At 61.7% G+C, this 10,254-nt stretch overlaps 1 protein-coding gene across 1 annotated transcript; it reads right to left on the reverse strand.

Annotated features, from left to right (window-relative positions):
• Window positions 1-868: 868 nt before the first annotated feature.
• Window positions 869-9,929, reverse strand: CABP7 (calcium binding protein 7). The gene is made up of 5 exons (XM_030958947.1): window positions 9,234-9,929; window positions 4,300-4,443; window positions 2,814-2,926; window positions 1,922-2,075; window positions 869-1,792 (listed from the first exon to the last, which is right to left on the reverse strand). The coding sequence occupies exons 1-5, from the start codon at window positions 9,340-9,342 to the stop codon at window positions 1,665-1,667; spliced, it is 648 nt and encodes a 215-aa protein (XP_030814807.1). The 5' UTR covers window positions 9,343-9,929; the 3' UTR covers window positions 869-1,664.
• Between the last annotated feature and the right edge of the window lie 325 nt (window positions 9,930-10,254).

Raw genomic sequence — 10,254 nt, forward strand, 5'->3', positions numbered from 1 at the left:
AATGAGTTTTCCCCGTGGGAGCACCAGGGAGGTGAAGGTGGGGATGTCCCAGCCCCAGTGTCCTGGGATGGGCTCCTCCAGCCCCGTTCCCAGTGGGAAATTCCCCTTAATAGGGGAGCAGCAGCTTTGCCCGATTCTCTCCCAGCCCCAAGCACTTCCCCTGTTTTTATTTATCCCTTTAATCTCTTTGCCATTAAAAATGCATCGCTGGGGGCTCGGGGAGGGCGATCCATTAGGTGGGAATGGGCTCCCACAGTGCACACAGACGTGAGGCTGTGAGATTCCCAATGTCCCTCAGCCTGGGGGCTCACACCGGGGCCAGGCCCCAGAGGTGTAAATCAGGAGTAACAGGGTGCTCCCCGCCTCCAGCCTTGGGGCAGGATCCCCAGCTTGGCCCAGGAATTGTGACCCTGCGGAGCCTCTCTGAGCGCCCCAGACACATCCTGGTTCCTGCTGGAATTACTGTTAATTAATCCAGGTGAAAGCACTTCTGGGAAGGGGCTTGGGCTGAGCATCCTCCCCGTCGAGGCAAGGGGGAGTGAAACATTCATCAAACCAAACATGAAATATCAGGGCATGAGACGTGGAGAGGGGGATTAAAGCTCTGGGATCCATGGGAAGAGGCAGGACCTGTAGCAGGATTCACAGCTGGAGTGGGGTGGGAGATGTGGGAGCTGCTGGGAAGGAGCCAGGTCCCACTGCCCCAAAGTTTAGGGATGCTCCAGCCCCCAGAGCCTGGGGGGCACAGCCCCCCAAACCAGTGCCCACCTCCCGTGCCAGGAGGACTCAGCAGCACCCATGGGTGCTCCCAGGGCCCCATCCCATCACCCTCCACCCCAGCATCTCCAGGAGCCCCCACTGCCCAGAGCGCTTCAGAAATCCCAGTTTTATTTCAGATCGGAAACAACCAACCAGGAAGAACAAAAAAAAACCAAAAACAGAAACAAAAAACCAAAACCAAAAACACCACCCCGAAACCCCCAAAAACTCCAAAGAATGAGAAACGGCCCCAAATCCGAACCCGTCCGTGCCCAGGTGGGTGCTACATACAGGCTGGGGGTTCTGGGGCGTCCGGGGCTCCCCGGCCTCGGGGTCGCTCCAGCTCTTCCCAAGGGGGGTCGGCTCAAAGTGCATTAAGCAGGAGGTCAGGAATGTCCCCGAACCGGGCAGCTGGGGAAACCGAGGCACGGCACGGGGACAGGGAGGGGCTCTGGGGGGGTGGAATCCAGCCCTTGGCAGCCAAGTCCATGCAAACGCTCCCGGCTCTAGGAACCATCTCAGGCGCGTGTATTGCTTAGGGGATGATTTGGTTTATCCTAAATATGAGCTCTAGCGCTAGATCGGAGAATCCGACGGGATCCGCGGCGGGAGGGGGCTCACGGGGCTCCATGCACATCGCATGCACTCACGGGTCGGATTTTGTCTGGCGAGGGGGGGTCGGCGTGTCGGTGTCGGTACCAAAGTCTCCGTGCTCTGCCAACAGCAGCGACGGCGGCGCCCGGCACAGTGGGGCCCCGGCGCGGCTCTGTCCCCTCGGCCGCCCCCCGCCCGGGGGGGGGTCACGTCTCTGGGCCACGGATGGATGTACATAGAGATATTTATAGATATTTATAGGTGTCTCCTCCTCGCTGTCGCTGCGGGTCCCCGGCGGCGGGGGCGCCCCGTTACTTCATCCCGCTGCGCAGCACCTGGTTGGCGGCGATGAGCATCACGCTGATGATGAAGGCGATGGCGAAGGCGCAGATGAGGCTCTTCCGCACGCAGGTCTGGCGGATCTGCTGGCTGGAGCAGGCTGGGGGTGGGACAAACAGCGCGTTACCCCCATCCCAAACACACTCTCCTGCACCAAGGGTAACCAGTGCTATCCCCGTGGTTTGGCATCCCTGTGCGGGGTTTGGCATTCCCGGTGCCCGGCACTCACTCTCCACGTCAACGGGGCACTCCTCGGCCGTGCCCATGTGGCTCTCCTCCTCCGTCATGATGATGTTCTCGATGTCCTTCATGGACAGGTGCTCGCAGAAGGTGTCATACAGCAGCCGCTTCAGCTCGTCCACCGTCAGCTTCTGCATGTCACACTGCGGGGACCGGGGGCTTGGGGTGACCCCATGGCCGGCAGCACAGGGGGCTCCGGGGTCCCCCAGAACCTTTGGGTGTGGTGGTGTGGGTGGGTCACCCTGGAATTGCCTGGGAAAGGCCTGGTGTGCTGGTGACCCCCAGCAGAGCCGGGGGCACACAGAGGGTGCTGGCACCAAATGTGGCCTGTTTGTGACAGGGGCACAGGGGGTGCACCCTGACACTGATCCTGAACCTCATCCTCATCCTGACCCTGACCCCAGTCCTGACCCTGGCCCCACCATTAACCCTGATCCCAACCCTCATTCTAACCCTGACTCCAACCCAAACCCTGATCCTAAACCTAGCCCTAACCCCGACACTTAAACCATTGCTGACCCTGACCCCAAGGATTATACTAACCCTAAATTGGAGCCTGAGCCTGCGTTTGACCCTAACCCTAATCTTAAACCTAATCCTGACTCTTAAACCAACCCTTACCTCATCCTTGACCCAGAGCCTGACTCTCACCCTCAGCCCATCCCCAATTCCTCCACCCTCAGCCTTGACCCTCATCCTATCCTCGATCCCAACCCCAACCTTGGCCCTGACCCTGAGCCTTCCCTGGTGCAGATTCTGGGGTGATGCCCCAGGAGGGAATGGGGGTGTCCCTGCCTTCCCTTGGGGGCTGGGGGTGTCCCTGCCTTCCCAAGGGGATCAGGGGTGTCCCTGCCTTCCCATGGGGACAGGGGTGTCCCTACCTTCCAGAAGACGGTGTCGAAGTCGGTGCCGTGGAACTTCTCTGGGATGCCCGAGGTGGAGAGCTTGGGCCCCAGCAATGTCACAAACTCCTCAAAGTCCACCTGCCCGTCACCTGCGGGACACAGGGCTGGCTGTCACCCCCTGCCTGGCCATGGGGCACATGGGACACTCCCCCTCCCAGAAAGGGCCCTCTGGGTGGTCACAGATCCCCAAAACCAGATGGGGACCTCAAAATCAGTGGGGAACCTCCAGCAAATTTAGGGAACTTCCAACTTTGGCCAGGATGCCCAGCATTGGATGGGGTCCCCAGTGCAGCCAGGACCCCAGGGCCAACTGGGGACATCCACTGTGGGCTGGAGACACCCTAATACCACCTAGTCCCCCCAAAATGTGATCTGGGACCCCAGTGCTGGCTGGGGCAACCAAACATCATCCAGGACATGAACATGGATGGACCCCAATTCCAGCTGGGACCTCAATGTCATCTGGAGGCCTCCCAGGGCTAACTGGGGCCCACAAATGTTGGCTGAAGACCCCCAAAACCAACCAGGGGCTCCAACACTGGGTGGGAACCTCCAACAAAATTTGGTGTGCCCAACACCAGCTGGGATGGGCTCCCCAGTGCTGGCTGGGATCTCACTGCCAGGTAGGGACCCCCAGTGTTTGCTGGGGACCCCAAGCAACATCTGGGGACTCCCAATGCCATTTGGGCCCCCTTCCAGTGGGGACACCCAGTGTCACCTGGAGCCCCCAGTACTGGCTGGGGAAGCCCAACACTGTCCAGGACTCTGAACAACCGTCGGACCCTGAATTCAACTGGGACCCTAATTCCAGCAGGGACCCCGGTGGTGGCTGTGGCCCTGGGGGTGGCTGTGACCCTGGGGCTGCCTGGTGGCCGTTCTGGCCATGTCCCCTGGCAGTGGGGACGCTGGCATGGGGCTGTCAGGGCAGCACTAACGATGAGTAATGAGGGGAGCGGCGCCTTGGCAGCGCTGCCGGAAAGGCTTTTAAATGGGGGAAAAAAGGAAAAGCAATAAATTAAGGAGCTCCTTCAGGTCCTTATGGGCAAAGGAGGGGTGGGGACAGGGTCACAGTGGCAGCGAGTGCTGGAGGGTGATGGGTGATGGGTGCTGAGGACACGACCCAGGGTGCAGGATCCACCCCTGGGTGTGGGATCCAGCCTCGGCAGCGCGGTCCCGGCAGGTTTGGCATCCCACAAACATCCAGGATCCTTAAATCATCCCAAACAAAGCTGCAGTGGCAATGACGATGATGATGATGATGATGATGATGATGATGATGATGATGATGATGATGATGGTGATGGATGAGGGGGAGGCTCCAGCGGGAGGCAGAGCCTGGGTCAGGCTCATCTCACATCCCCATGTCGTGTCCAGCACGTAGGGTGGAAATACGGGAGAATTTTGTGTTTCACCCAGCTGGGGGTCCCATCCCCGCCCCCATCCCGGGTTGTGGGGGTCCTACCGTCCATGTCGAGGCGCTGGATGATGACCTCCAGCTCCACCTCGTTGGGCATGTAGCCCAGGGAGCGCATGGCCGTGCCCAGCTCCTGCTTGGAGATGAACCCGTTGCCATCGCGGTCGAACACCTTGAAGGCTTCCCGGATCTCTGTGGGGGGAGCAGCAATGGGTCGGGCTGAGCTTCCCACTCCAGCCCCCACAGAACCCCTGTGGGGGTCCCACCTGCCCCCCCGGACAGCGTGGAGCCCCCCAGCCTCCCCAGCAGGGTCCCACCTGCCCAACAGACCCCAAATATTCGCCCCAATTCCAGTCACCCCGAGCACCCACCCTGCCCCTGCTACTGCCACAGCCGAAACTGCGGTGTTCTGCCCTAAAACCACCGCGTTCTGCCCTAAAACCGCGGTGTTCTGCCCTAAAACCGCATCCCTGGGTGAGCCTGGGGTGCCACCAGGTGAGCACTGCCACAGGGACATCCCCACGGGGCTGCAGCATCCAGCCAGGAGCATCCCTGAGGATCCATGGGGACTGTCCCCATCCCGGGGTCTCGGGGTGGGATTGTGCCCCATCCCATGGGCTTAGTGGGGGTCTGTGCCCCCATCCTGGGCTCCAGGGGTGGGTGCTGGAGCTGTGCCACACTTCACCCAAAAAAGTCCCAAATCTTGACGAAATTGCTGCAGTGCTCAGCCCTGTCTGCTGCAGAGGAGATGGCAGTGGGGACTTTGGGGGTTTCTGGCTCAAAAGGAACCCCTGGGATGTGGGGGAAGATCCCTGCAGGGTGGCAGGGAGATGCTGCAGGGAAACTGAGGCACGGCCTGAGTCCCTTGACTCCACCCCACCTCCTGCTGCACTCAGGACTCTGCTCCTTTTTGGGGCAGTTTCTGGCTTTTTGATGCCACCTGATGTGGGAAGCTGGAACCAGGCTGATGGAAAAGGACCAGGGAATTTGTGCTGGGGAACACTGGGAAGCCCAGCCAGAATATTGGTGCCTCTTCCTGCTCCATGTGGCTGCCAGGGGGATTCATGCTGGAGGTTCCAAGCAGGAGAAATGGGCTGTGAACTTTGGGTTTGGGGAAAAAACCCCATATTGGGTGACAGTACTGACCCCAAGTGCTTGGGAACATCCCTGCCTGGATGGTGTCACACCAGTGACGTCTTCAAGGTGTTTTGGGGGAGTTTTGTGGGATTTTGGCCTGTCAGTCTGAGCTTCTCCATGGCCAGTGTCCCTGCCTGGGCAGGGAGATCCTCCAGCTTCTCCCTGTGCTCCTGGGGGGCCTCACTACACTCCAGGCACTTCCAAAATTCATCCTTCAAGGATGCTCATCCCAAAGAGCTCCAAGGTGGCTCCTCATCGGATGGCTCAGGCTGTTGGGGGACAGGCAAGGACAGGCCCTGACAGTGGCCAGGGTGGGGTCCTGGCTCCCCACTGAGCACCCCCTGCCCCATTGTGAAGCTGTGTCAGGATGTCACCGATGTCCCCAAGCCAGGGGGACAGGAGGAGGTGGCAGCCCGTGGGTGTCTGGCACCTTGTGGGGTCCCCCTGGGGCTCCCAGCGGTGCCATCGGTCCCCACTGCCACAGGTGGGTGCTGAGCGAGGCGGGGACACAACACCGGGGACTGGGTGAGCTGGGACAACAGCCCAGGGACACGGGGAGTGGCACATGGACACCAGGGAGGGGTGTGAGCACACACAGACACACAGACAGACACACGGACAGACACACAGAGCTGCAGGACTCGCACACACCCCACTGCAGTGAGGCTGGGACACCCCTGGCAGTGACACTGGAGCTATGCACACACACACACACACACACACAGACACACAGACACACAGACACACACTCCTTATGGTGATGCTGTACTGGTGTCACACACCAACACCTTGCAGGGATGTGCCCCGGTATGCAAACACACACACACACACACTCACACACACACACAGACACACACACAGACACACAGACACAAACACACACAAACACACACAAACACACACAAACACACACACAAACACACACACAGACACACACAAACACACACAAACACACACACAGACACACACACAGACACACAGACACACACACAGACACACACACACTCACACACACAAACACACACACAGACACACACACAGACACACACACAGACACACAGACACAAACACACACAAACACACACACAAACACACACAAACACACACACAAACACACACACAGACACACACAAACACACACAAACACACACACAGACACACACACAGACACACACACACACACACACAGACACAAACACACACAAACACACACAAACACACACAAACACACACACAGACACACACAAACACACACACAAACACACACACACACACACACACACACACACACACACACACACACACACACACACACACTCACACACACAAACACACACACAGACACACACACACACACACACACACACACAAACACACACACAGACACACAGACACAAACACACACAAACACACACAGACACAAACACACACAAACACACAGACACAAACACACACAAACACACACACAAACACACACACAGACACACACACACACAAACACACACACAGACACACACAGACACACACAAACACACACAAAAGCACACAAACGCACACACTCCTTGCATGGACGCTGTGCGTGCACGCACAGGGACACGGCCAGAACCATGTCACAGCAATGCTGTACCTGTGTGCACACACAGACGTTGCAGTGACACGTGTGAGTGTGCAAACACAGCCCAGCACCTTGGAGTGATGTGCTCGTGCACACACACACACACACACACACACACACGTGCACTCACAGCCCCTGTGCACAGACGTGCATGTGCATGGATACAGCCCACCCCAACACCTGGCAGTGATGCTGTGCCTGTGTGTGCACACCCCAACACCTGGCACAGATGGACCTGTGCGTGTGCACAAACACACAAACACCTTGCACTGAGGTACTGGGGCATGTTCACACACACTTTCCTTGCAGTGGTGCTGCACTTGTGCACACGCAGACGTGCACAACCACAATGCAGTGGTGCTGCACCTGTGTGTGCGCACACCAACAGCCAGCACCACTGTGTTTGTGCATGTACACACACACAGACACACACACAGCCCCCCTGCAGTGACATCCCTGCGCCTGCACACCCACACCCCCTGGCAGTGGTGCTGCACATGTGTGTGCACACATGGACCTGCACAACCGCATCACAGCAATGCTGCACTTGTGCACACAAACACACCAACACCCTGCACAGCTGCACTTGTGTGTGCCCACAGACACACCAACACCATGCACACTTGTGTGTGCACACAGACACACCAACACCATGCACAGCTGCACCTGTGTGTGCACACAGACACACCAACACCCTGCACAGCTGCACTTGTGTGTGCACACAGACACAGCCCCGTTGCAGCAAGGCTGTGCTGGTGCTTGCACGCACACACACACACACACACACACACTCCCCAGCAGGTTGCAGCGATGCTGTGCCCGTGCACAGGCACACAAACACCCTCTGCAGCAGGGCTGTGCGTACCAGCCCGTCCTGCTGTGCCGCTGTGCACACTCACACAAACACCTCCTGCAGCCAGGCTGTGCATGGGCACACACACGTGCTGCAGTGGCACAAACACGGGCCCAGCCGCTGAGACTGGCACAGGCACACACACAGTGACACTGGCACAGCCACACACACAGAGCCACCCTGCAGCGAGGCTGTGCATGTGCATACAGATGTGTGACCATCCAGATGTGTGACCATCCAGAGGTGTGAGCACACAGAGGTGTGAGCACACAGAGGTGTGAGCACACAGAGGTGTGAGCACCCCCAGCACGGTGTGCAGGCAGGGGGTGTGCCATGCCTGTGCACACACACACAGAGCCCCTGCAGTGAGGCTGTGACAGGCACGTCAGCGCACACGCACACGCTGCAGAGCTGCACACACACACACACACACACACACACGCACACACACACACGCACACACACACACACACACGCACACACACACACACACACACACACACAGCCCTTGCACGCTGGTGTGAGCGCCTGCTCGGGGCCCCCAAATGGATTCTGGGGTTCCCCTCACCCCCAGCCCCGTGGCTCCCTGCCTCAGTTTCCCCACGGGGATGCCAAGGGCTCCAGGTTTGGTGCTGGGCCGAGGGTGCTCTCCCCAGGCAGAGTGGGGACATGTGTGGGGTCACCCCCCCGTGCCTCAGTTTCCCCCCTGGTGCCGGGTCTGGAGCCGGGGGTGCTGCACCCCTTACCCCCGGGTTCCCCAGGGACACCCCAAAGCCGGGCACCGCCAGTGCCCGTCCCGCCGCCCCGGCAAACTTTTGGGGCGGAAAAAGCCATTGTGGTGGCAGCGAGCTGAGCTCGGCCCCTCTCATGGCACGGGTGGGCAGAGCCCCGCCGGCCGCTCCTCCCGGCCGGAGTCCGGTGATACCGGGGCTGCGTGGAGCTGCCGTGACCCGGGGGGTGGCACGGGTGACAGCCGCCCCCCGGGTCCCCCGCGCCACCAGCCACTGTCATATTATGACAGCGGGGAGGGGGTGACCCCGCCGCGCCGCGGAGGGGAAACCGGCCCCCCGCCACTACCGCCGGTCCCTGCTGTGTCATATTGCCACAACCGGGGGCCCGGGACCCCCGCACGCCTCCCCGCTTCGGCTTTCCTCCTTCCCCTCCTCCTTCTCCTCCTCCTTCTCCATCCATCCGCATCCCGCTCGCCCTCAGCCTCCCCACGGCGCCGGGGGAACGCGCACCCCGACTCCCGCACAGCCGCATCCCGCGGGATGGACTTCCCTGTCCCCCAAACCTCCTCACCCCGCAATCCCACGGGATGTCCCCCTCGCACCCCCGATCCCCAGGCAGCCCCCGCAGCCCCCCGAGCCCGCTCACCCTCCAGCTCATCCTCGGGGATCTCCACGGGGCGCTGCTCGGCGAGGATGTTGGGGACGGTGTAGATCCCCCGGTACATCAACGCCGCCGTCACCGGGTGGAAAGGCATCTTCGGGGCTCCCCAAAACCCAAAGTTTAAACCCAAATCTCGTCGGGTAGAGGGGGGGCTCCCCCCAGTCGGTACCGCCGGACGCTGAACACAAGTTGCCGGTACCCGCCGCCCCCCGCCCGGTACCCACCGGCCAGGGGGGGCCGGGGCGGGCGCTCCCCGTCCTCCGGGGCCGGCGGCGGGACGGGGCTGGCGGCCGAGCCCCTCACGGCGGAGTCAGGGCGCGGGGGGGCTCCGCTGGGGGCGGCCCGCTTCCCCCGCGCACATGCCCTCCCGAAGTGGAAACGGGAGGTGAAAGCATCCAAGCCCCGGTTAAATCCCGGTGCAAGCGGCGGCGGCGGGGGGGACGTGGCTGGCCATGCCGCTCGGGGCCCCCCCTCCGCCCGGAGCCCCCCCCTCCTCCCGGGGCCCCCCTTCCGCCGGCCCCGGGCCGCTCACAGCCCCCGGGGAGCCGCTGCCACCGGGCCACGCTCCCCGGTGGGGCCCGGCATGGCGGGGCCGAGGCTGAAGGCGGCCTCTTCGTCTTCCTCCTCCCTCCTCCTCCTCCTGTTCTTCCTCCCCGCCAAGTGTCCCGGGCAGGCCGGGGCTCGCTGCCGCCGCGGCTCAGCCCCCGCCGCGCTCCCGCCGCCCCCCCGCCGCCGCCGGCAGCCGGAGCATCCTCGGCCCCGGCCCCGGGAAGCGGCGGCGGAATCCGGGGAGCGGCGGCGCCGGGCGGGTTTTGAACGGTCCCGCCCGGGAAATGGGGCTGGGGGCGGGGGGGAGGTGGGGCCTCCCCCGGGGGGGCGGCGGGGGGCAGTGCGGCAGCGAGGGGGGAGCGTCCCGGGCCGCAGCGAGGGGCGGTGGGAGATGCTGGTGCTTGGGGGGGGGGCTGGGGGTCGGCAGGCAGAGCTGGGGGTCCCCGTGGCGCCCCCT

This window comes from Camarhynchus parvulus, chromosome 15 (genome assembly GCF_901933205.1).
Source record: "Camarhynchus parvulus chromosome 15, STF_HiC, whole genome shotgun sequence".
Lineage (NCBI taxonomy): Eukaryota > Metazoa > Chordata > Aves > Passeriformes > Thraupidae > Camarhynchus > Camarhynchus parvulus.

Coding starts and splice junctions, on each gene's coding strand:
- CABP7 (XM_030958947.1), bottom strand. CDS start 9,342: ATGCCTTTCCACCCGGTGACGGCGGCGTTGATGTACCGGGGGATCTAC. Junction 4,444..9,233: donor CCCCGAGGATGAGCTGGAGG/GTGAGCGGGCTC, acceptor CTCCCCCCACAG/AGATCCGGGAAGCCTTCAAG. Junction 2,927..4,299: donor CCAGCGCCTCGACATGGACG/GTAGGACCCCCA, acceptor TGTGTCCCGCAG/GTGACGGGCAGGTGGACTTT.